The sequence below is a fragment of the Geotrypetes seraphini genome, chromosome 2, assembly GCF_902459505.1.
Source record: "Geotrypetes seraphini chromosome 2, aGeoSer1.1, whole genome shotgun sequence".
Classification (NCBI taxonomy): domain Eukaryota; kingdom Metazoa; phylum Chordata; class Amphibia; order Gymnophiona; family Dermophiidae; genus Geotrypetes; species Geotrypetes seraphini.
Genome location: NC_047085.1, coordinates 151,184,389 through 151,211,424, shown reverse-complemented (window position 1 = coordinate 151,211,424; position 27,036 = coordinate 151,184,389). Strand labels below are relative to the sequence as shown.

The 27,036-nt window shown below is 42.4% G+C and overlaps 1 protein-coding gene across 4 annotated transcripts in view; it reads right to left on the bottom strand.

The window, feature by feature from the left end:
• Positions 1-1,258: 1,258 nt before the first annotated feature.
• LRRC30 (leucine rich repeat containing 30) overlaps positions 1,259-27,036 on the bottom strand; it is a 51,194-nt gene continuing 25,416 nt past the window's right edge. The window contains exons 1-3 of one of the 4 annotated variants that reach the window (XM_033934108.1): positions 19,049-19,239; positions 18,024-18,952; positions 1,259-1,496 (exon numbers count right to left, since the gene is read on the bottom strand). In XM_033934108.1, coding sequence (XP_033789999.1) covers positions 18,315-18,952; positions 19,049-19,202 — 792 coding nt within the window. In that variant the 5' untranslated portion in view covers positions 19,203-19,239 and the 3' untranslated portion in view covers positions 1,259-1,496; positions 18,024-18,314. Of the gene's footprint in view, positions 1,497-18,023; positions 19,240-23,180; positions 23,406-27,036 lie in introns of those variants that run through there. The other 3 variants (XR_004538380.1, XM_033934107.1, XR_004538381.1) reach the window with 3 other exon arrangements.

Here is a 27,036-nt window from a genome sequence, read left to right as displayed (position 1 = left end):
TACACAAATAAAAAGTAGATGCAGAGACATGCTCCCTAATTCTACAAAATTGGGCATGCATAGCTCAGAACATAAAGTTAGGTGCCCTTATGTAGAGAATAATGTAAGTTTCACATGCAAATTAATTTAATAATCAAATGTTAGTACATGTGCAATTTTAATCTCATGCAACTTTTGGGGATGTGGCCTTGGGAGGGACATGGATGGGTCAGGAACATGCCTATAAGTTACATGTGTAGATTATAGAATACTAGGGGTTATGACCCAAATTCTGTAATAATGCTATAAGCTTTGCACACAAATCAGTGTGCACAGCTAATTTGCACACACAATTTAATTGTCTAACAAGCCAATTGGCACTAATAATTGGCAATTAATACCTCATAATTGACACTAATTGATACTAATTAGAAGTTATGCATGCAGCTTGGTAGGTGCATTCTATAAAGTTGCGTGTATTAATTTGAGTGTGCAAATCTCAAAAGGTGGCATGACCAGGGGAGGAGCATGGGCAGATCACAGGCATTTCTATAAGTTAAGCATACTGTTACAGAATATACCCCGTCTGCACACAACTTAGGTGCAGGTGTTTAGGCCTGTTTTTTTTCGTGGCCTAAATGGGTACACTTAAATGTTAGTGATGCATATGACAGCTAAGCATGATTCTATATATGCATGTACCATTTATAGAATTACACTAAGTACCATTCTGATAGGCACGAATTTATTAAGCTCCATATACAATAACTGCCAATATTTAAGCAAGAGCCTTTGACATGCTCCTGCAAATGTATGTTAGCATTCAGTAACAATAGTTCCACATGGAATTGATAATACAGAATCCTTGCTCACCCTGCATAATTCCAGTGCCTAAAGTTTGACAGCATTTGGTGAATTTACTTCTAAGTGCCCAGGCTTCCCCAGGAATATAATTTGGGCAAGGGTGGACTTAAGAAATGCATGCGCATTTTATAAAATATATCAGTATACATGTAAATTGCATGCATGCATGTATAACCTTTTCAAAAAAGGGGTAAGTTTGGGCATGAGTATTTGCAAGCTATTTGAATGGTCCTGGAATCCTATTTTGTAAAGTCCTCAGTTTCCAATACTTTGGGACTAATATAGCCAACAATTTATATTCTTGAGAAGCCCCAAAATGTCTTTTCATTATAACAGGTCTCAATTATTTTATGCAATATCAATGCATAGGAGGAATGTCATATATGGAGAGCATTATTCACCACCAGTCCTGGAAGTTCTAATAAATACATTTATTTTCTTTGGACAAACTCTTATAATTCAGACAGACTACTAAAGTGAAAATCCTCAAAACATATCACAATAATGAATATAAAAATGTATATCTCTTCATTTAGTTAACAGAACAGAACCAGACATTCCCCCAAATGACTTCATGTTTCAAGCTTCCATTGTTCTATATCAGGGTTGAATTCTTTCATATCGGTCTTCAGTTCCTACTATCCAGCTAGTGTCTAGACCAAAAAGAAAATTGTGTTAGTCTTCATGAAAAACACAGCTGATCATTCAGACAATCAAATGAGCAAGTTTAAACATACCAATCCATAATCCAGAATTATAAGTGTCAATAATCAAGGAAGAGCCATTCATTTTTTACATTCAGTTCTTTGAAATGTGTGGATTGCAACAACAACAACAACAACAAAAATCAAAACTATTCCCTACAGTTCAATTGACAATCTTGATCTTCATATCTTCAGCAGGGGTGCCAAATCCAGCTGGGTTTTCATTATTTCCCCAGTGAATTTGCATGAGATCTATTTGCCTGCACTGCTTCCATTGTATGCAAATTCATTTGGGAAATCCTGAAAACCTGGCCTGGCAAGGGCCAAAGTTGGGCACCCCTGCGCTACAGTATCCATTAAGACAAAGGTTCACTGTACATAGTTTGAGATATTCTCAGTTACTACCTGTAATCAAAGATGAGCCAGGCCAGCAACCACAAGATCAATGATCACATACTTGCAAATTCTTTTTTAAGTTCAATATTTTTTATTGAGTTTTTTGAAAAAATATAAGAAACAGTTCAAGTACAGGGTATCAAAAAATAAAACAAAACATTTAGTATAACAAATATTCAGTTATATTGTGCAATGTAGAATTGAATCGTTTTAAAAGATCTAAAGTACTAGGACTGTTCATGAAAAGATAATAAAAGAAAAGATAAGAGGAAAGAGAAATTGAAGGAAGAAAGAAAAAGAATAAAATGAGGAAAAAGATGAAGGTAAAGAAAAAGAAGAAGAAGAAGAGAGGAGTGTCTATGAAATAGATTGAACATATGAGTCTAGGAATTTCCAGGGTGATTTACATTGTGTCAAACTTTTGGAAAGTCGAATTATATTTTTCTTTTCATAAGCATATGATTCAAATTTATGATACATGCTCAAAGAATTCCACCAAAAGGTATAGTTTAGTAATGAAGAGGACTTCCAATTTTTCAAGATGTGCATAAGGGCAGTCACAAACATTGCATCAATGAGTTTAGGAGGACAGTTAGACTGTGTAAAACAAGGGTGTTGAGATCGGAGAATTATAATGTCAAAGGAAATTTCTTCTGAACAATTGGTAATAGACTTTATGGTGTCCCAAATGCATGTCCAAAAGGAACGAACTTTAGCACAGTGGAAAAGCATGTGATCAAGAGTCCCAGCTTCTTTCATACAATTCCAACATATAGAGTCTTGTTTTAGGTTAGCTTTCCACATCCGAAAGGGTGTCCATACCGCATTCCACATAATGAAGAACATTGATTGTGAGACTCTGGATGATAAAAGAGGTCGGTTTGTCGATGACCAGAAGAGTTCCCAGTCAACATCAGTAAGTGAGGTTGTCAGCATAGATTCCCAATGTTTCATGGAATGAGAGGAAAATGTGAAAGAGTGATCTCTTAGAATACTATAAAAGAGAGATATCGCTTTACCTTTTGATATAGCCAATGTGGACCAGTGATACAAAGTGTGAATGGATGTCATATAATCAAAGCGTATAGACATAGAAGATAACGTCTTAGTAAGAGAAAGCCACTGTGAGTAAGCAGAAGGAGACAATGAGTAAGTAGAGCAAATTGTGACAAAGGGAACAAACGAAGTGAGAGTGGTTATCTGATGGAGAGACCACAAACCAGCCCGCTGCCACCTTTTCCATGAAAGAGATTTACTATTGATTTGGATTTTGGGGTTATTCCAAATGGACAAGAGTGGACTGTCTTTAATTGAAATCTCTGCGATTACGTCTAGTATATGAAGGGCATGCTGCGTTGCACTCAATAAGGAGTATTTTCTCAAAAGTTTGGGCAATGGCACCGTCAACAAGCATGAAACATGTAATGGTGCACATAAAAACCGTTCCAGGTCAAACCAGGTTGGTGAGTCTTGGGTACTAGGGTTAATAATCCAATAGGCTCCATATTTGGCCAATGATGCGATATAATAAAAATGAAAATCTGGTACATTCAAACCCCCATTAATTTTAGAGGCTTTCAGCTTGTCGAGAGCAATACGAGGTTTTTTGTTATTCCACACAAAGTCAGATATTTTCTTATTCAACCAATGAAAAAATTTCTTCTTGCATAAGGAGGGAAGCATTGAGAGGGTATAGTTTATCTGAGGAGTAAGGGTCATTTTGATAGAAGCTATTCTGCCCCACCATGAAAGGAAGAGTGGAGACCAACGAGACAGGGTGTTAAGAACTAAACTTTTAATTTAAACATACTTGCAAATTCTTAATCCCTTAGCAACCCTGCTGAGAGATGGAGGCGGGACTCAGGCAAGGAGGAGTTCATATGCCCTAGAGTGGAGTCAGTCAGAGAGGTCCCTCAGCCAGAGATTTCCCAGAGAGAAATCCTAAGACCACAGTAAAGGTCTCCAGGAGGAGAGCTCTTCCCTATGGGTTGAGAAGAAACCCAGAGAAGCAGAGTGGTCCTTAAGTGATTGTGAGAAAAAGTGGCAAGGTGAGATTTTTGTATCTGCTTGGCTGAAGTATTGTGAGCTATGTTCAAGTGAATGGCTGGGTCCAGACTGTGACAAACGGACATCTTCCCCAAGGTTTGCCACAGGGAAATTAAGGAAAGTATATAAACCCCAGTGCAGAAGGGCTGACCAGGTCAGTGCCCAGGACAATAAATTAGCTGACTACCTGGTGAGTGACAATGAAATGGAAATAGAACAGGAAGGCTTAGACTTACCTGAAGCAGTCCCAAAGCCAGGCAGGAAGAAGCTGCCTTGCTATTGGCCATTGCCTGTAAGGCAGAAAGCTCACAAGCAGTTTCCCCTCAGAGAAACGGCATGGGCTGAGGAAGGAATTCCCTTCCCCCATCCAAAGCCAAGGGGGAGTGGTTCTTCCCCTCAGCTTAAAGCCAGGCTCGTTAGAGAGCAGAGGGAGGAAGGAGGAAGAGCAGAACGAGGCTTGGCAGTAGAGCAGAGGCAGGACGGGGCTGAGCAGTTCCTCAGCACTGACTGGGAAATGACGGAGGAACAGGCTGGTAATTTGGCCACTGAATTCCTTTCCCCAGAGCCCATGGTATGGGAAGAAAGTGGGGCTATACAGGAAAGCTGTTCAGAGGAAATGGAGAGCTGAATATCCTGGGAAAGGTCTGTGAACAGAGGTTTTGTCTTGGCTGTATTTCTCTGCTTGCTCTGTGAACTAATGACTGTGGGAGTTACTAGGGAAATAATCCTGTATTGCAATTTTACATGCTGTTTTGCTGGAGTTTGGAAAGGCTACAGTAATCTCCTCTTCAGGTTATGTTCACAGCTGAAACAAAAGCCAGGGTGAAATGATGGCTAGTTTAAAGCCCAGAATTTCCTGACTTCCACACTCCGTGAAAGGGCCCAGCTGTAAAGATAGTGCCTTAGCAACTAACTAATTCAATTAGTCTGCCTGCCTCATAGGGATAAGGAAATTAACCCTCTCAGGGAAAAGCCTGCTCGGGACTAGGGAGAAAGTCCAGCCCAGCTGGAGAGTGTAAGAGCACTGGAAGACAGCACAGAATATTTCTCAGTCCTGAACAAGAATGTCTCTCCTGTAAAGCTACAATGGAGAGTTATTTGTGCTAACTGTTTCACCTCCTAACCTCCTGGAATATTAATGACTGTATGTGGTTTATTAACCCAGTTCAGAGCTGATTACTGAGTGACTACGAGTGAGATGAACTTTTTCTGTTGTTTTTGTATGATGTTCATGCTACCAGGAAAACCTGGAGCGGCACAGTAATTCCACGGCCGGTGGCCAAATAAAAGCTTATGTTTTCACCAAGGCCATTCTGACAAAGTGTGATTTTTCAAAACCCTTGAAGAATAAGCTTAGTTGGGCATTTGCCAGGGACTACCAACTTGAAAGGTGACCCTAATTCTAAAGGGACCACACCAGTAACAAGCTTCATGTCACTACCCGACGGCTCAGGGTGTTCGCAGAGAGCGTGGGTGTGACAAGACCTGGTTAATTGGCTAAAGACTGTTGAAACCTATAAGTTTGGAGCATGGCAGCTGCTGGCATGGATAGTATTTTGGCCCTGTAAACTACAGGCCCATTACAAGGCTTTGCCTTTGAACTAAAGCTAGATGCACTAAAGATACCAGCTTGATCACTGTTGGCCGATTCTCCAGCAATGATCGATGTGCTATCAAGTTTGCATGCAAATGATTTGCATAGAGGTGCAAATCATTTGCATACAAACACAACCAATCAGTCGCTTGATAAGGCCCGATTATGGCCGTACACACTCTGTCATTTGACAAGCAGATGCATCCGGGGACAATATCCAAGAGAAAACAGACACCTATTATCTCTCAAACATGTCCGCTTTATTGAATATTCTGTACCTCCTTTTAAATCATTTTACATGGGTAAGGGTCGTCAGCATATGACGTAAATGCAAACCATATGTGGACACAGATCACATGTAACTTTAAAAGAAATAACAAAATCCTTTACTTATCTAAGATCAAAGACTAGAGGTGCTTTGGCCAGCAGAATCTTATCTACATTTTCTTACAAATACAAGGGAAGCATGAGAAATAGGCTTACCATCAGCAGCCACAAAGCCGCGACGCTGCCAGATAACACCATGGTCGTGTACAACACCAAAGGCATATTTAGAGTCGGTATAAATATTAACGCATTTACCAGAGAATAGGTGACAGGCGCGAGTAAGAGCAATGAGTTCAGCAGCCTGTGCCGAAGGATAGGGGAGGGAAAAGGCCTCATGGATGATATCAGTGAGTTCAACCACAGCATATCCTGTGTGGAAGGTGTTGTCACTAGGACGTGAGCAAGAACCATCAACAAAAATGGAGGAAGCATCGGGGAGAGGGGTAGAGGACAAATTAGGGCGAGGGGAAGTGTCTTGATATATCATAGAGACACAGGAATGATCAGGAGGAAGCGCATCCTGTTCACCCTTAAGACCCAAAAGACCATTTAAAAGTAGAGCGGGGCCGTATGTCGGGGCAGAATATCTAATGGTGAGATTGGGATTAGAAAGGAGGATGACCTCATAACCACTAAGGCGCTGAGCTGACATATGCTGGGTATGAATATTGCGAAGGAGGGCTTGGACATCGTGAGAAGTATGAAGGGTAGTGGGGTGACCAAGGGTTAGAGGAGTAGCCATCTCTACCACTATAGCACATGCAGCTAGGGCCCTTAAACAGGCAGGCATGCCTTGAACTTGAACAGGGGTAACTTTAGAAAAAAAGGCAACAGGGCGTAACTTACCGCCATGATCCTGAGTCAGGACGCCCGCCATAGCCTTACAATTGTCACGAGCAAAGAGATGAAACATTTGGTCATAATCAGGAAGACCCAAGCCGGGGCTAGAAACCAAAGCACATTTCAAATGTCCAAAAGCGTCCAACATTTCTTTAGTCCATCTGATAAGATCAGTCATTTCAGTACCTAGAGTCTGTCTCAAAATCTGGTCATAGAAGAAACAATCAGGGATCCATTGGCGGCAGTAACCAATCATACCAAGAAAAGTAAGCATGTCTTTTTGAGTAGCTGGGCGAGGCAAACCCAGAACAGCAGCAATGCGAGAAGTGCTAATTTTCCTCTGACCATGAGACAGGACAAAACCCAGGTATTCCACTTCGGATTTACACCATTCTAGTTTCTTTCGTGACACCTTGTGACCACACACAGACAACCATTGTAAAAGGTGCAAACTATCAGCCTGACAGTTTTCCTGAGTTATGGAATACAAAAGAAGGTCATCCACATATTGAATGAGAATAGAACCATGGGGGGCAGTCCATGGCTGTAAAGTAGCCTGCAGGGCAATGGAGAAAACCACAGGGGAATCAACATAGCCCTGGGGCATTCTACACCAGGTATACTGCTGTTGCTTAAAAGTGAATGCAAAAAGGGGCTGGGTGTCCTCGTCAACAGGGACAGAAAAAAAAGCATTCTTCAAATCAATGACTGAAAAAATATGAGCTGCAGGTGGAATGGAGGAGAGTAGAGAAGGGACATCCGGGACAATGGGTGCAATGGGAATCACCAAAGCATTAACAGCCCTAAGGTCTTGAACAAAACGGGGAACAAAACAGCTTTGACAACAGGATTGATGGGCGTATTGTAGGAAGAGATGGTGGTTTTAATAATACCAGAGGAAAGAAATGAAGCAATTAGTGAAATCATGACTTTCTCCTTTTCTTGGGAGATCGGGTACTGCTTAATGAAAACAGGAATGAGTGATTTCAGAGAAGCACGATAAGGGGTACATGAAATAGAGCCTACATCAGTGTCAGTAGAAGCCCAGACCGGAGAGTCTGGGGGAAGGGGCAAAAGTGTGTCAGGGCAAGTAGAAAGGTAAAGGGTGGACGGAGGGCGAATGGGAATAACGGAGGAAAAGACATGCAAACCTCCTGTATCATCTGTAGTGAGCTGAATGAGGAGAGGAAAAAAAAGATCTCGACCAAGAAGGCTGACAGGGCAATGGGGAATAATAAGAAAGGAGTGCTGAAAAAGAGTAAAGCCTGTATCAGGATGAGCTACAGACAGGGGTGTGGTACGATAGGATTTAGTCAAAACCCCATTAATTCCCATAGAAGGTTCAGCATTCATGCGTGGGCCCCGATAGTAATCCTCACTGATGGTGCTACAAGTGGCACCCGAATCTACAAGAAAAGGCACTGGACTCCCTTGTACAATAAGAGATATCATAGGAGAATCCTTAGCAAAGGCAGAGACCAAAGTGAATGCTGGGGTGTAAACCTCCGGGCCCCTTCATTGGGGAGTAGGGGGGCTGTGCCAAGAGATAGGAAAACGAGGAGAAGTGGCAGATGGTCTCACAGTAGAGGGAGGGGTAAGCACCACCGGTGGGGCGGGCTGAACTGGTAATGCGGGGGGTCTGGGATGAGGGCATTGATTAAGCCAGTGACTAAGGTCCCCACAATTAAAACATCCAGTACTTCTGGATGGATTATTACCACCTCGACCGGAGACTGGAACCCTCCCCCTGCGAAACCCACGACCCCTTCTTCCACGAGAAGTAGACAGGCGCGGTCCCCAGGTGGGTAGCTGGCCCTGATGCAGGATTTCCCGAGGTTTAGAGATCTCAAAACAACCTGCTGCCTCTTTTTCCATTAATTTATTTTGAAATTCAGTACGAGAACTAGTGGGCCATTCTGAAATCATTTGTTTGACCAGAATTTGCAAGGGAGAACGGAGGTTAGAAAGGAAAGTCTGAATAAGTAGGGAATCCATATTTGCATGGGAACTGAGACCCGCCTCTTGGGTCCAGGTTTCATTAAACCTCTTCCAGAAATCCACAACAGTTTCACCTGATTTCTGTTTGCAGGCTACTGCAATAGGAAGGGAAGATCGAGACTTAAAACACCGATCAAGCTCTGCCTGTAATTCATTCCACATAACAGCATTTCCTGCTTCAGTATTCAGTCTATAAGCAGTAGCTGTGACAGTAACAGGATCTAAAACACTAATACTAGGGACGTTAGACCAGTCCCAAGGGGAACTGTGTCCAACAATGCCATCTATAATAAGGCGCATATCTTCCTGCGTATAATTTCGACCCTTGCATGCTCGTTTTAAATAGTGAAAAGTCGCACTAGCAGAGACAAGAGGCTTGGGGCAGTGCTTAATAATCTTGTTAATGTCTTCTAACTCAATGGGTTTCTTCAAAAGAGTATCCCCCACTGTGAGAAAGGGCATCTGTTCTTGCATCAGCTCCTGTACTTCCGCAACCCTTTGAGTACCGCTACGAGTGTGGAGGGGTGAAAAAGAGATTATCGGCCCCCGAACAGTGGGGCTGGTCGTGGATACAGTGGGAAATGTAATGTCTTGGGGCAAAGTGTCAGCAACCTGTCCTGATGCAACTGCACCGGACAGGACGGGAGGTGGAGGAGGAGGAATAAGAGTACTACCGATAAGGAGGTCAATATCATCCTTAGATAAAGAGGGATAAAGTTTAACAGGAGCACCGGGTGAAGGAATTTGTAAATGATAAGGAGGAGGGCTAGCAGCACAGATAGATTGTTCTGCAGCATGTAATTGAGCAGGGGAAAGAATGGACAGCTTGGATGTTTTATCTTTAACAGTAGCTGACCAATCAGGAGCATATGTAAGCCAATTAATGCCTCCCCTTCTCATATATTCTTTGTCCCAGTGCGGATCCCCTAAATAATATGGCCATGCCTCATGACCCCCCAAACACAATCCATTTATCCATATGAAACGTATCATTTGCCCCATCTCGGGGAAACGGACTCGAACTATGAAGTCCTTCAGTCCAACCAGCCATATTATCTATCCAAGGATCAATAAGATAATATCCAGTGTCACATACACGGGCAACATAAGCCTTACAAGTCTCAGCTTTCTTAGGGGGGGGGGGGGAACCTTACTACCGTTCTGACCCATTACAAAAACAATATAGCAATGCAGGAATCCCGCTTATCTTACCTTATAAGCGAGATACAGAACAGTAATATACAATATAGTCTTATACTCTATAAAATCTTATCTCTAAGCAATAGAAAAGAATAGCGATAGAAGAGAGAAAGCACATACAAAAAGTGTTAACCCCACAAATGACAGAGTGCGCAGGCGGCTCTATAAGTAATATTGTTCTTCCCAAAAGAACAATAGGAGTTTTTTTTTTTTTAGTGTTATAAACTCCGCTATAGACTTCCCAAAAATCTATATTTAACAAATAAAGGGTGGGAACAGGGCACCTAATACCCGTGAGTATTAAAGAACAGAATTCAAAATTCAGAAATACTCACAAAATACCGGTGATATCAACGTCCATCCCGGACGAGCCCCCACTGATAAGGCCCGATTATGGCCGTACACACTCTGTCATTTGACAAGCAGATGCATCCGGGGACAATATCCAAGAGAAAACAGACACCTATTATCTCTCAAACATGTCCGCTTTATTGAATATTCTGTACCTCCTTTTAAATCATTTTACATGGGTAAGGGCCGTCAGCATATGACGTAAATGCAAACCATATGTGGACACAGATCACATGCAACTTTAAAAGAAATAACAAAATTCTTTACTTATCTAAGACCAAAGACTAGAGGTGCTTTGGCCAGCAGAATCTTATCTACATTTTCTTACAAATACAGCTAAGAAAACAATTAGATTCACTTTACAACAGAATAAGAAAACACATCTCAAGCATATAATGGCCTTGTAATATATCAGCAGGAGAAGGCAAACAATCTGGATTTACAACTTCAAACACAACTTAAGGAAAACTACATAATAAAATAGCTTTATAATATTTCGGCAAGAGAAGGCAAACAATATCTGGATTAAACATAGCATAAGAACACACATCTTTTCAAACATAGATGTCCTTGCATTATTACAGAGAAGGAAAAACAAACAGGGCCTAGTTTTCTTACAGCTTCAAAACACATTCTATGGAAAACTACAAGATGTGTCCCTTCATCGCTCAGTGAGCAATTGACACATGCTCAGAGCCCTAACAGCAGTGACAGGGGAAGCAGCCTCCTGTCACTGCTGTTATGGCTTTTTTTTTTTTTTTTTTAAATGGCACAGATGTGTGTGTGTTGCACACGCACAATCTGTCCCATTAAAAAACACACATATACACACACACACACACACACATCCCCTCCGCGCCAGACAACAGGGACAAACACTGGCCAACACATAGCACTGATAGCAGTGATGAGTGCTGGCTCTTTGCACCGAGAAGCGAAGAGTGCTGACCTCAGCTCAGCACAGATAACAGTGATGAGAACTGGATGCTACACATTATGAACAGCAGTAATAGGTGCTGTCTACACCTGGAGCAGATAGAAGCGATGAGCACTGACGTTAGCCTAGCACAAATGGAATTGTTGAGTGCTGGCACTGACCTAGTGCAATACAGCATAAAAAGCACAAAGGACCTCAATATGTACATAAGAATTGCCACACTGGGACAGACTGAAGGTCCATCAAGCCCAGTATCCTTTTTCCAACGGTGACCTGTCAAATGCACGCAGGACATTGGCACGCCAACATTTGCACTCAGGACAAGTGTGTGCTGTCCTATTCCTTCCTTTTTGCGGCCTGAGGTGGTGTGTGGGGGGGAACCCCCACACACACTACACTCGTGCTCTGGTTGGGGGGGTGTGGGGGAACTACACCCCCTAATCTTACAACTCGCACACGACCTAAACTTATAAGGCATTTTCCGCTCTGAGGGTGTGGGGGGAAGGGAACCCCCCCCCACACACACACACACACTATACTTACATTTCCACCTTGACAATTCTCCTCTGCTCATGCGCGCCCTTGTCAGAGCACGCATTTGACGGAGAGGAATTGTCGGCGTGCCAATGTCCTGCGCGCTATTGACGGTGTATCGTTTCCAACAGTGGCCATCCCGGCTCCCAAGTACCAGAACAGGGGCAATAAAGACAAGTCCTTGTTCATTGAGGTCCTGTGTGCTTTTTTTGCTGTATTGTGTTTGGTGTGCTCTGTCCCTCTCTGTGCTGGTTATTAATCTAGTGCATACAGCAGTGATGAGCACTGATCTATTCCTTTTCTGCCTGGAGCAATGAGCTTTTACATTACCTTAGTGTGAATGTGATTCTGGGTGATGAGTGCTGGCCTACCTGTCACCCAGCCAGCAGTGAAAAGTGTTGCTATACCTATAGCAGAACCAGAAGTGAGGAGCATTGGTCTTAACTTCATGCAGGAACCAATAGCAGTATTATGTTCTGGTATTCTTTACCCAAGCAACCTTTAAATCCATTCTGTTATAATCAATGGACTTCATGTTACTGGGGTGGGGTGGGAGTTCTCAAAGGGTAATAATGCTGCTTTAGTAATTTAGAGAATGATATGGGGGGACAAATGTTTCCCCGTCCCCACGGGAACTCATTTTCCCATCCCGGCGAGTTCTTTTCCTATCCCTGCCCCATTCCTGTAAGCTCCGTCCTCGTCTGCAACAAGCCTCAAACACTTTAAAAATCATAAGTGTTCGAGGCTTGTGCGGTTAAGATAGAGTTTACAGGCGTGGGGCAGAGACAAAACTTGTGGGGATGGGAAGGGGAAATTGAGTTCCTGCGGGGGACAGGGACAAATTTGTCCCCGTGTCATTCTCTACTTTACTTGAGAGAAAAACTCCGATCACCTGATTATGTAGAAGGCACTTATTTAAGCTGCTGCATCGCAAACCAAAGCTTTGATTTTTGTTCTTTATTTCAGCTGTCAACTTTAAATAATTCAGATAGGCAACACCAGGCCAAAGCTCCCTGCCTACAGAGACCTCATTCCAAGGCTTGAGGTGGGAGAGGGGCACGAAGGGAGGAGAGAGAAAGCAGACCACTGCTGACTGAACGAGTGCTGAACTACCTAAGGTCCCTGCAGGAACATCTTCAACCTTGTTTCAGCAGAAAACCTTTCTCACCCAATGCAGACAGAGAGCAATATTGATCAACTTCCCTACTAGAATATAGGGAAGACAAGCAGATTTATTCTGCCTCTACTTGCTGACCTTTCCCTTGAGTAGTCATGTTGGCTTTATGAGCGGTGGCAAAGCTAGTCACCGGTGTTCTTTTTCCGATTATGGTTAATCTCAAAACTTTCCTTTTTCAAGATGCATACGATAAATCCTAATCTTAAAATTATTATTATTATTTTTTTTTTTTTTTTTAGAGCAGTCTACCTTCTTCTTTATTATGCCCCCACCCCTTTTGTGTCATCCCCTTTTTCCTCTATATCCTTTTTTCTTCTATAATTATGTAACTTTTCCCACCTCCCCATCTTTCCTCACTTTCTAGTTTGTCTGTAAATGCCATATTTGTTCACTCTATCTACTTTTTTACACTCTTTTTTATTTCTCTCTACTCTATATTAAATTTTTTTTATAATTGTAAACCGGTCAGATATTCATTTTATGATCGGGATATTAAAAACTAATAAACTTGGAAACTTGGACCACATGATCACCTGTAACCATTTTACATCTTTTAAGCCATTCTACCTGTGCTGCGTTCACACTCATAGAATTAATGTACATTTGCTGTGTGTAGTGTTACAGAACTTAGGGCTCCTTTTACTAAGGTGCGCTAGCGTTTTTAGCGTACGCAGGAAATTACCACGCACTACACCGCGTACTACGCGGCTAGAACTAACGCCAGCTCAATGCTGGCGTTAAGGTCTAGCGCGTGCGGCAATTTAGCGCCCATTAATGCCCTAACGTGGCTTAGTAAAAGGACCCTTAGTGTTGACACTAATAAAGACACATCCTTCCACTGAACAGTGAGCAGAGTTGTACTGTAAGCTCCAAAGCGTACAAAGCTAAAGCTCTATCAAAGGGGCAGCCTTGACAAATTTGGTCTATTTTTATTTCATGTAGGCTTTAAGTCATGGTATGAAATGATGGGATTGTATAACAGAGTTTATTAATAGGAAGCTTCCATGGTGAATTCTTTGGTCTATATCTTTTGCTGAATACGTCTTTATCAGTTTTTGAAGCATTCGTCTTTCTTCCACTAGCTAGGTAAGGTACTATCTGATCTCTAAAAGCTTCTTTTGTTTTTAGACCATAAAATATTGAGTTATATATACCTGGCAGTTTTCTCCTTCTTCTCTGTACTTCGACTCCAATCAAAACTATAGCTGAGGTCTGGCACCATGAAATAGATATAATTTTCTTGACTGTCTTTCACGTCAAAAGTGCATCAAACAGTTCACAATAAAACATATACTTATAAAATAAATGAAGGAAAATAAACTCCAGTGATCCTGCCAGTACTCAGACTTTACACTTCAATTATAACTGCCCAGGGGTTATTCCCATATTATATAGACCCCCCTCCCCTCCAAACATAATTAGTCCAATCATTACAGTAATGGTCCTCTCAACAAAACTCTTTCTAGAACCCAGTAATCATGGACGATGAATCTGGCCACTAAGTGGCACCCGATTTTCAAAAGGACTTATGCAATCAACATAGGGGAGGAAGGGAGGAGAATTGGAAGGGGGCTTCATCTGAGGGGATTGGGAGTAAGGGAAGAAAATTGGATGCAGGCTGCTTCTATGCTTCCAGGGGAGTAGGAGGTAGGAGGATCAGGAGGGTTGTAATTTCCCATTTTGGGGATGGGAGGGCGGGAGAGAGGACTGGGTTCCAGATAAGCTCCAGTGGTTAGCACCAGAGGAATTAGTCCCAGATACTCAATACAGGTGCCTGAACATAGCTCAACATTAAATATTTTTTCTACTAATTGTTTCTATAGGGCTACCAGACGTATGCAACACTGTATAGAGTCACGAAGAAGACAGTCCCTGCTCGAAGGAGCTTACAATCAAAACAGACAAGACAAACAAATAGGATGCCATGGATACAGTTAAGGGGAATGGTTAAACGCTGGCTAGGTTGGTGGAATGGGGTTATGGATTGAAGACTATATCAAAAAGATAGGTGTTCAGTCTGCTTTTAAACAAATTAAGGGAAGCAGCGTGGCGGACAAACTCAGGTAGTTTATTCCAGGAATAGGGGTCAGCTAGATAAAAGGAACAAAATCTGGCATTGGCAGTGGAGGAGAAGGGTACAGTTAAGAGCAGCTGCTCTGAGTATCGAAGTTTTCTGGGATGCGTATAAGGAGAGAGAAGAGAGGAGAGGTATTGAGGGGCAGCAGAATTAACACACTTGAAGGTCAGCAATAGGAACTTGATCTGTATGCAAAGGCAGATAGGGAACCAGTGAAGTGATTTAAGGAGAGGGGTAACTTGAGTATAGCGAGGTTGGTAAATGAGTCGTGCAGCAGAGTTTTGCACAGATTGCTGACCACCACTGGCTGAATATCTACCAGCAAATGATCTATATTTTCATGGGAAAGACAAGTTTGTCCTTTCAGAAAAAGTGGCCTCAACTGTACTGAACCGCTTTTCACTTGTGGAAGGAATGGCCAGAAAGGCTTTAGCAGATACACTTAGGCTTGGGTAAGGTTGTTAGTTCAGTTTCCACTATAGAACTGGGACTCCAGTTCTTGGTAAACATGGTTCTGTGAGGAATTTGATCATTTTAGTTTTCTAATCTGAAGTTGTTGAATTTTTTTCCCCTATACTTTATACTTGAGGATGAGAAGAATCCCATGCAGTCCAAAAATCAAATGCATCAGAAGACTTTCCTGATGTGTTTTCTTTTTTGAAAAAGATTAAAAACTTTCTTGTTTTCTAATATTTTGGATTAGGGTTTTTTTAATTAATATACTGTGCAAAGTTTTAATGTAAACCACATTGAGCCATCTTTTGCACGGATGATGTGGTATATAAAATGAAGGATTAAATTAGACGGTTCTGTAGTTTTGTCTTAAATTATAGCTAATTCCATATTATCTGAAGGCTGAGGTGAATCATGTAGATATTGAGCAAGTTCATATGCAGTTGAGAAGAATTTTATTTTCTCCTCAATCCATTATAATTCACCTGTTATCATTTATAACATAGACCTTAAGTGGCAACTATAAGACATGCATTTGGAAATCGCTCTATAACAGATTGTACTATCTTTGAATGTGCTTTCTTTAATCCATGTTATTGAGGTAGAAACTTTACTGCAGGCAAAATAAAAAGATTTGAGAAAAATTTACTTGTTTCATGAGTCTCATAACCCCTTCCTAGTACATCCTGGTGCCTGAGTCAATCAGGCCCCTCCCAGTGTATCCCAGGATACACCAGGAAAGGGAAGACCTGCCAAGCAGGAGGGACTGGGCATCCTTTCTGCTGTCTTCTTCTATATAAGGTATGGGGAGGGAGCAAGGCAGGAGGGAGTGGGCATCCCTCCTGCTGACAATCATTGCAGGAGGGGGTCAGGAGTGTGGAGGGTCCGAGTGGCATGATCTCTGTGGGGGGAGAGTCAAGTGTAGGGAGGTCTGGGTGGCCCGATCTATAAAGGTGGGGGAGGGTCGAGAGCGTGGGGGTTCCAGGTTTCAGAAGCAAGATGGAGTGGGCATCCTTCCTGCCTCTCTTTTTTTTGGGGGGGAGGGGGATGCATTATCAGGGTGGACTGGCATCTGTGCCTATTAAAAAAGAAAAAAAGGTATTCCTGCCCTGAACAGCTGAGCATCAGAAGGCTTCTTCAGGGCTTTCCCTTCCACCTCAAAAATTCTGCTAAGAAGTTCCATTAGGATTTTAGGGGTATCCTAAGATAATGAACTAAACTTACAACTAAGCATTTCCCATCTGGTTACAAAAATATACTTTTATGCACTGAAAACAATTTGCTTAGTCCATAGCATATTACAGTAGTTCTTAATCCTGGTCCTTGAGGCACCCCAGACAGGTTCAGAGCAACAAAAAAGGAAGGAGTGGTCCAACCTTGTCTGCAGAAAAAACACCAACCAGGAACAAACAAAAACAAACCGCAGATGTGTACAAGATGCAGGCAAATTTTATTGTGACAAATATATATAAAAACCTTTTTACCAAACAAGGGACCCGACACGATCCGTGTTTCGGACAAACCTTCGTCGGGGGTCCAAGGTGAAAAAAGGTTTGAAAAATATGCCACAAAAATTGTTGAATAGACTATCACAAACCAAAATTGTCCGATACGCCGAGAATCGCCAACTACAGTGTCGGGTCCCATGTTTGGTAAAAAGGTTTTTATATATATTTGTCACAATAAAATTTGCCTGCATCTTGTACACATCTGCAGTTTGTTTTTGTTTGACCCCAGACAGGTTGTCAGGATATCCACAATGAATATTCATGAGATCGATTTGCATGCACTGCCTCCATTGATTGCAAATCTCTCTCATGAATGTTCTGAAAACCTGACTGGCTGGGGTGCACCTAGAACCAGGTTTGGGAACCACTGGCTCATTAAATACAAAAGCACTCTGAGGGCAATTGTATAACTGGGTATTATCACTTAGGTGCCTAAATCATTGGCGTAGCGAGGGTGAGAGGCGGCCGGGATGGTGATACCCCTCCCCTCCCCTCTTCTCCCACCACTACTCCCATCTGTTTCTTCCCCATCCCTTCTTGCTGGGTGTGCCTCTTCCCTTCTAACGCTCACGGCACGAGCAGCAACCCCAACCTGTGCCAGCATCGGCTCTTCCTCTGATGTCACTTCCTAGGCGTGGGTCCAGGAAGTGACATCAGAGGAAGAACCGATGCTGGTGCAAGCAGGAGGTTGGGATTGCTGCTTGCATTGTGAATGTTAAAGAGGTACAAGGAAAGGGAGTACGCATGCAGTAATTGGGGGGCGGGAAGGAGCGGGGGTGGGGCAGAGAGGAGGACAGGTGCCGGCGCTCCCACCAAGACGGTGCCCGGGGCAGACCTCCCCCTGCCCCCCCTTACTATGCCACTGGCCTAAATTATAATTATGTGAGCTGTTAGTCTATTCTATAAGAAACTTATGCATGTGAGTGCTCTTATAGATTACTAGCATAGTACTTAAATTTAAGTGCACTTAAATTTAAGTGCACAAATAGCAGGGGTAAATGCACATGCCTAAATGCAACAGTTATATATATAACTTACAGAAACTTTAGACACTTCCATGGTCTGCTTATGTTCCTCCACACCACATTGCAATCTTTTAGTTTAGTGTCTCACCAAGTGCAACAGAACTGGTAAGTAAGGAATAGTAAGGAATTGGCAACATATTATGCAATGTGTGGTAAACATATCAGTTGTTGCTGATAATGCACCTTTTAGATTTGGATCGTGATCAATATGGCTGCTGTAAATTCACTATACTCGAAATTAACACAGTAACAAAAATATGTGATGAAAGCAAATGACTTTGAACGGGGTCTGGTGATATACTCTTTAATTTTGTTGGTTTATGTCTCTCAGGTAGTTGAAGAGAGCCTCCAGGCCTCCCTCAACTATCTCCGGCAACGGTTTTGACAAAGGGTTATGCAATATATGAAGCCCTTTGTCCACTGGATTCCAAGTAAGTTTTGGCAATTTAGTCAGCATGAAAAGATAATCAGGTAGAGTCTGGATAGAATTGTAATCCACATTTAGCAACTCAAGTGCAGTCAAAAAGCAAATGGATTTGGGCAGGACGCGAATATTATTACACTCTACAATGAAAATCTGCAAGCATTGCAAGTACTGGATGTTTTCTGAGATGCTTTCAAGCTGGTTGCATCCCAAGTGCAGGAATTCTAAACTCTTCATTGAAAAAACACACAGAGGAATGTGAACGAGCTGATTGCTGCCAAGATTTAGCTTTCTTAGATTCATCAGGTCCATCAAACATAAAGGAAGTTCAGTAATGCCATTGTGTGACAGACTCAGAACTTCAAGCTTGCCACAGAGGCTCAGCTCCCCTGGCACCTCAGTCAAGCAGTTCATATCGGCAAAGAAGACCTTAAGGTTCCTGAGAAGTCCAAGCTCCTTGGGCAGGCAAGCGATGCGATTTCCGCACAGGTTCAGCACAACAATCTGGTCAAGTTTCCCTATGGCAGGGGGAAGAGTGGAGAGACAATTGTGTGAGAGGTTCAGTTTTTGTATTTCTGGAAGATTCCACACAAAACTGGGGACGTCTGCCATACCTTTCAGGACTAGGCTGAACTTAACGTATCCGAATGAGCGTGTGAGCTGGGACTCTGGATCGGATGCTCTGGGGAGGGCATTTTCCCTTGAATGATATTTACGTCCTTTCTTCTGTTTGCTCTTTGAGGCATGACTGGAGTGCTTGACTCCCATATCCCTTGGATTACAGAGACTGCAGAGTAAATTTATGTCTGCTTTCAGCTTGAAAAATAGTGGTTTGAAAGTAAAATGAAGAAGTTTTGAAAGAAAGAAAAAAAAAAGTGCTGGGACGTGACTTGATAGGCAGCTGTTTCTTCTACAGAGGAATAGGAACTTTTGAAGGTACAGGCTTAAAGTTGTTTTCAGGCAGACAGTAATGAAACACTTATTTCCAAATGCTGACTAGTCTTGTTTAGTTCACACTGGATGCCACAACACAGTTGTGCCTGTCACTCCTCTTGCTTTATTGGACTGATAATGTGTCATCATAGCAAACAGGCCATTGGAGACTGTAGATAACTTTGACAGATCAGCCTACTTAAATATCTAATGTGTGCAGTTCCAACAGAGACATACTGAGGCACATGTTACATGGCATGCAACGTGAAGGGAAGTAGAAATCAAATCATTACCAGTGATGTATCCTTTATTGCTTGGGTAATTGATCTATTTGCACAAACTTCATCTTCTTAACATGGTCACTGAACCCCAGAATTTAAGGGTCCATTTCATTTTATTTCGAGAATTGTAACCCCTCCCAATTCCCTTGTGTCCCATGTCTTGTCAATTGAATTTTTGTATCTATATGTCCTTGCCCCTGTTTTTAACTATTTCTTTTTTTGGTTTTAAAATTTTGTAAGACGTAAACCGCTTTGGTATTTAAAGTGGTGTATCAAGCTATATTAAACTTGAACTTGAAACATGAATGAGTTCCCAAGGTAGTTTTAGGTTACTCCATGTCTGAGACCATTTGTCTGAGGTTCTACTTGAGACTGAAGTAAATAATCATAATAGCACAGTGGTTCTTAAACATGTCCTGGGGGACCCCCAGCCAGTTGTGTTTTCAAGATATCTCTAATGAATATGCATGAGAGAAATTTGCATGCCTACTACCTACTTTATAAGCAGATCTCACTCATGCATATTCATTAGGGATGTCTTGAAAACCCAACTGAATGGGGGTCCTCCAAGACAGGTTTAAGAATCACTGAAATAGCATAAATATAGACAAAATCCAAGTTTCCAAGTTTGTTATTAATTTAATATACCACCTTATCATATATTTCAAGGCAGTTGTACAATAAAAATTAGGGTAATACAAATAATACACCATAAAAACCCATTAACATAAAAGGACAGAAAACAAGATACACGACTGGACAAACAGATACAAATGGAAAAAGGGAGAACTACAATATATTTAAAGAAAAGAAAGGATACCAGGAAAAGGACAAGAGTGCATCAGTCATGCGGCAGAGAGAAGGACCTGGCATGGAAAGCCACGAAGCAGCCCTTTCAGAATGCTGCCACCGGTTTTAAGGCTTTGGAAGTATGTAAGGTGGCTGGTGGTATTCCAGTGCACAAACGGATGAGAGAGAGGGATAGGTATAACACAGTGGGAGGTCTGGTGGTCTTCCAGTGCACAAAGGGAAGGGATCTTAACTAGGGCTTATTTTTTGGGGTAGGGCTTATATTAGGACATAAGAATAACCTTACTGGGTCAGACTAATCCAGATCACTAGTACCTGGCCAAAACCCAAGCTGTAGCAATATTCCATGCTACTGATACAGGGCATGCAGTGGCTTTCCCTGTGGTTTTCTCAATAACAGACTATAGACTTTTCCTCCAGGAACTTGTTCAAACCTTTCTTAAACCAGCTACACTATCCGCTCTTATCACATCCTCTGGCAACATGTTCCAGAGCTTAACTATAGTCTGAGTGGAAAAAAAATTTCTTCCTATTGGTTTTAAAAGTATTTCCCTGTAACTTCATCGAGTGTCCCTTAGTCTTTGACGGAGTGAAAAATCGATCCACCTATACCCGTTCTACTCCACTCAGGATTTTGTAGACTTCAATCATATCTCCTCTCAGCCGTCTCTTTTCCAAGCTGAAGAGCCTTAATCTTTTTAATTTTTCCTCATACAAGAGGAGTTCCATCCCCTTTACCATCTTGGTCGCTCTTCTTTGAACCTCTTCTAGTGCTACTATATCTTTCTTGAGATAAGGAGACCAGAATTGAACGCAATACTCCAGATAAGGTCGCACCATGGAGTGATACAGGAGCCTATTTGCTTTTTTGGCTGCCGCCACACATTGGGCGAAAGATTTCATCTATGATGACACCTAGATCCTTTTCTTGGGCGCTAATCTCCAAGGTGGACCCTAGCATCCGGTAATGGTGATTCAGGTTATTCTTCTCAATGTGCATCACTTTGCATTTGTCCTTATTAAATTTCATCTGCCATTTGAATGCCCAGTTGTTCCAATTTCCAGATCATTTATAAATAAGTTAAATAGCACTAGTCCTAGTACAGACCCCTGCGGCACTCCACTCTTTATTCTCCTTCATTGAGAAAAATTATCATTTAACCCTACCCTCTGTTTTCTATCCGATAACCAATTCCTAATCCATAACTGAACTTTGCCACCTATCCCATGACACTTTAATTTTCTCAGGAGCCTCTCGTGAGGAACTTTATCAAAAGCTTTCTGAAAATCTAGATACATTATATCAACCGGCTCACCTTTATCCAACATGCTTATTCACACCTTCAAGGAAGTCAAGCAAATTTGTGAGGCAAGATCTCCCTCGGCTGAACCCATGCTGACTCAATTTTATTAAATCATGTTTGTCTATGTGTTCCACAATTTTATTTTTTATAATCGTTTCTACCAGTTTGCGCGGCACCGAAGTGAGACTTACCGGTCTGTAATTTCCTGCATCTCCCGTGGAGCCCTTTTTAAATCATACTAGGGCTTATTTTGGGGGTAGGTCTTATTTAGGGGGAAACACAGTATGTCTGAGTGTGTGGCGCAGGGGTTAGAGCTACAGCCCCAGCACCCTGAGGTTGTGTGTTCAAACTCACATTGCTCCTTGTGACCCTGGGCAGGTCACTTGTGTCAGCCTAGCTATCGCTACCATTCAGCATTTTTAGTTGGCATTACTTATGTCAGCGAAGGCCTATGGGAAATTATATCAATCTGACTTTGGCATGGGAATGCAGATAGACCCTGAGGGCAGGGAGACGGTTTTAAGTAGCCCTGATTGATATGTTTTAAGTATCCCTGATATGTTTCAAGTAGCCTTGATTCAATCATGACTAGCTAAAAGGTGTTAATGTCTGTTTAAAAGGGTGCTTAGGACAATGGGTCCAGGTGCACAGATCAAGAAGACAGGCTGCTTGAATGGGACAAAGAAGCCAGAGACTAATCCCATTTACCATGCTTGCAAGTATCACACCCTCCTTTATCAATTAAATTAACCATTGTTTCAAACCCTTTACCAATTCTAAACAGAAAGATACTGGAACATACAATAGTTTCTATATTCAGAATAAGTTTCCAAGGTATAAAAGCCTCCTCTCTGCTCTATCAATCTATCTATCAATCTATCTATCTATCTCTGGAGGAGAGGGGTCTTGGCTCTCTCTCTCTCTTTCTTTCTCTCTCTCTCTGGCTCTCCCTAGAACTTCAGACTCTCTGTCTCTTTGTCTCTGAACTATGTAAGGCAGGGAAAATGCGTTGCTCTCTGCTTAATTGTAATGCTTAATTGTAATGCTTATAAATATTGCTTTTCTGTAAGACTATTTCTATAATATATTCTTTATGCAATCACCTCTGGCTTTGCCTCTTTGATTTTACTTCCTGGTGAGTCTTCAGTGAGGGAACTGAACCTGGGACCGGCGTTTGTCAGGGCGCATCTCACTTAACCCCTACCACCTAATATCGGGGGGGGGGGCACTAACAAAACTGACAACTTGGTCCCCCATTACCCCAGATATATTAGATAGAGTATGAGCCCATTGGGACAGTCAGTGAAAAATGTTTGAGTAACTGTTATGAGCTCCCTTGGGAGAAAGATATAGAAAATTGAATAAATAAATTATATATAGATATTGAAAAAAACATGAATTCATCTTATCTGACTCACCAGGTTTACGTCAACCTTGTTGAAATGCCCTCAAGGGTCATTCATTCAGATTCATGTCAAGTTCAGTGTCAAACAACAGGATACAGATAAAATACAAAACTTCAGTGAGAGCTCTCCCATTTTTCTCTTCTGAATAAAATCTGATGGGACTTGCATTACTACTGCCAGTCTGGACCTTCAGCTGGTGAATCTTGGCAGATATCCCGGGAATGGCTGAATATTAACCTATACAGTAAATGGTATTTAAAGTTACGCATGAAACTGTGCGTCCATTTGTAGAATAAGTTACATGCATGACATAATTAACTAATTGGCATTCATTGTTACTTAATTGGAGATAAGTAGCAGTCATTGGGGGTTAACAAACACTAATTGTCACTAATTAGCCATTGGGCAAGTAACATACTTACACCCTTATTTTGTAAATTGCGCTCCTAACTTCTCTTCTGCATAACTCCAAAGGGGGCATGGCCAGGGATGTGTCAGGACCATTCAAACGCCTCCTGTGCGCACTTTATAGAATAGTTTCATTTACGTGCCAAACTGCTGTTTTTAGGCGCCAGCATCTACGCCAGCCATAGACATAGCATAAGTGGGTTTCACTTAAGTTTCATATATAACTGCAGGCTTAACAGATTTGGTGCTCAACTTTGCTATTACAGAATATTAGCTTAGCACCCAATTTTATGACACCTAACTTTTAGGGCAATCTATAGAATTTTCAATTAAGGGAAGGAAAAGGCGCTCAAAATTTGGTGCCAATATAATTTAAAAAAACCAAACACCTGGAGCTGAATAGTATTCTAGAAACAGGCGTTCCAGAATTGAAGCCCTTTATAGAGCAGTGCTTAGCGCCGAGATCAGCGCTCAACTTTGGGTGCCAGGAGTTACATCAACTGAAACCGGGTATAAATACCAGTGTGCAAGTTGGGCACAGATCCACACTATTCTATAATGCATGCAGTTTATTTATTAACATTTATTTACTGCCTTGTTGAAGAAATTCACTCAAGGCGGTGTACAGCATGAATAAGTCAAACATAAGCAAAAGTCAATTACAGCAGTAAAAAAAAAAAAAAATCAGATTACAATACAAAGTATGTGTGAAGGAGCATTTTTGATACAACGTCTAAGTCTGAATCTGGACGTTCCCTGCTAAACATCCAAATTTGTGAGTACAACCTATCTAGCCACAGGAGAATTGTATCAAGTTCATAAAGTTTACATGGCTGAATGTATGCAGAGGGGGTTGGGTAATTTTTAATGCAAATCATGCACTGATGGATGAAAACACAGGCACCGATCCCCCCTGAAGAGTACTAGCCTCCCTCCCCCCCCTGAAGAGTAATCTAGGTACAACTCTCCCTGTCCCGATCAACTGAACTACAGGTCTCCTTGAGTCCTGCTGGCTCAGATGATTGACCAGTTGGGAAAGCAGCAGAGGAAAATGCTTTGATTGGACCAGGCGCCTAAGGCCAATCAGAGCTTTAGTACAGGGAAGGGGAAGGCCCACCATTTTGAAGAGGCAGGCCTGCTGACCAGAAGGAGTAGGCATCCCTTCTGCCATCCTTCAATTTAAAGGTGCGGGGAGTCTCAGAGGGTTGTCAGCGTTGTTGAGTGGATAGCGGGTAGCAGGGGATACCTGCATCATTAGGGGCATTGGGGGATCTATGGGAAGGAAGGAGGGAGGAATCAGGGGTATTTTTATTAATTTGCAGGGGTTGGGGACTGATCTGTCAAGTAGGGGATGGGGATGACAGGAATCCTGCAGGACCCACAGGGATCCCATGGGTTCCCCCTTCGGGTCACGGGGATCCCATGGGTTACCTCCTCAGGTCATGGGGATCCTGCCTCCGTGTGTCTTGGGGATCCCGCGGGGTTGGAAGCAGCTCAAGCTGAGGGGCTCATCTTCTTTTCCTGCCCTCCATCTGGCTCTGCTATGCAGTGTGCAACGCTCCCAGCACACCACCCATAAACAACCTGGAACTCTTCCCCCGATGTCAGAGCTGACGTCAGAAGGAAGGCTTCATGTCAGCCACGTGCAACGTGCAGAGCAAAGAAATGTGGCTGGAAGGCAGGAATGTACAGTCTTGCAGAAGGGGCGCAGAAAAGGAGGGAAGGAGTGAATGGGAATGTGTGTGTTGGGACATGGGAGGGGCCCAAACATGGGACACAAAAGGGAGGGAGGGAGTGTGTTTATGGACACAGAAGGAGGGAAGGGCATGAACTTGGGAGAGAGCATGGAGGAAGGGAGGGAAAGAGATGCTGAAGTGGGGGAGGGAATAGAAAAGGACAATTGTTTGGTCGTGAGTGTGTCAGTGAGAGGGAAAGTGAGATGGTGTAAATGGGGAATGGAAGAAAGAGGAGAATTTTTGGTCATAGGGAGGGAATAAGGTACAGATAATAGGGAAGAGAAAGATGAGAGTGAGAAATGGTGTGGTGGAAAGGGAACAGTAGGACAGATTGAAAGGGATGCAAGAGGGAGGAATGTTGGACATAGTGGTGAAGGGAATGGAGGGAGAGATGTGGCATGATGTTAGAGAGAGGTGGTAGAAGGAGAAATGTTGGGCATGGGGCTGGTGAACATGGGCGAAAGATGAGAAAGGGATAAATGCTGGAATATTGTAGGAGGAACCAATGGACAGCAACAGAAAAATTTGCAGAAGATGGGAAAGCAGAAAAAAGAAACTGGGGCCAACTTGGTGAAAAAATAAGTCTCCAGATAACAAAGGTAAAAAATGGAATTTATTGACTAAAATATGTAGCTTTGGGAAATGTATATAGCAGATGTCCTTGTATTGTATTCAAAAGAAAAGGAAATGCATTTCTGGTTTTATTTCTACATTGCTGATCCTTTCTGTGGCTGGTGGGGATCCCCAAGCACCACCAGCAGAGGACCTCCTCTAGAGATGGCCAAAACTCCCCCTCACCAAGCGCAGCAGTCGCTGGCAGCATCCATGAACCACTGAGATGCCAGCATCTGTGACTCAGTGACGCTACTGCTGCTTACCAAGCTTAGAAAAAGGGACCCCTTTTACTAAGGTGAGCTAGCATTTTTCGCGCATGCACAAAATTACCGCACGCTACGCATCTAGAATAGCATCAGCTCAATGCTGGCATTAAGGTCTAGCGCGTGCTGCAATTTAGCACACGCTATTCCACGCATTAAGGCCCTAACGCGGCTTAGTAAAAGGAGCCCTTTATATTTACATTAGAGGCTCTGGTAGAAACCCGTTTACAAAGTATGCATTCTTCCCAATTAATACTTCCAAATTAATAAAGTGTCTTTGCTTATTTGTAAATGGGTTTCTACCAGAGCCTTTAATTCACTAGCATAATTAAATGAAATAACTACTTCTGAAGTTTATAAGGATGGATGGGGATGGATTTGATTCCAGCAGGGATGGGCAGGGATTTATTTGATTCCAGTGGGGATGGGTGGGGAAGGATAGGGACGGGTTTGACTCCTAGCAGGGATGGACGGGGATTGAATGGGTTTGATTTCTGTCCCCATGTAACTCTCTACTGTCAAGCCTTGCTTTCAGTCTGCATCTGAGCCAATCAGCGCTCAGGCACTGACTGGAAAGTAAGGCTTTGACAGCTCAGACCCTGCCAGAAAATTTTGCCCTGCCAGAAAATGTAGCACAACAAAGTTACAGAATCACCTGACAATGATAGAGAATTGCCCAGAGTGCTCGTTTAAATATTAATGAGCCCATTTTACTACCATTTTTTGAGTTCAATCATCTTTATTGAAAGTTTTTGAACATATATAAAGCAATAGGGCAACAATGACCAATATATGAAGCAGATAATAACAGAAGACAAACAGTTCAGTCATCATTGCCATAAAAGG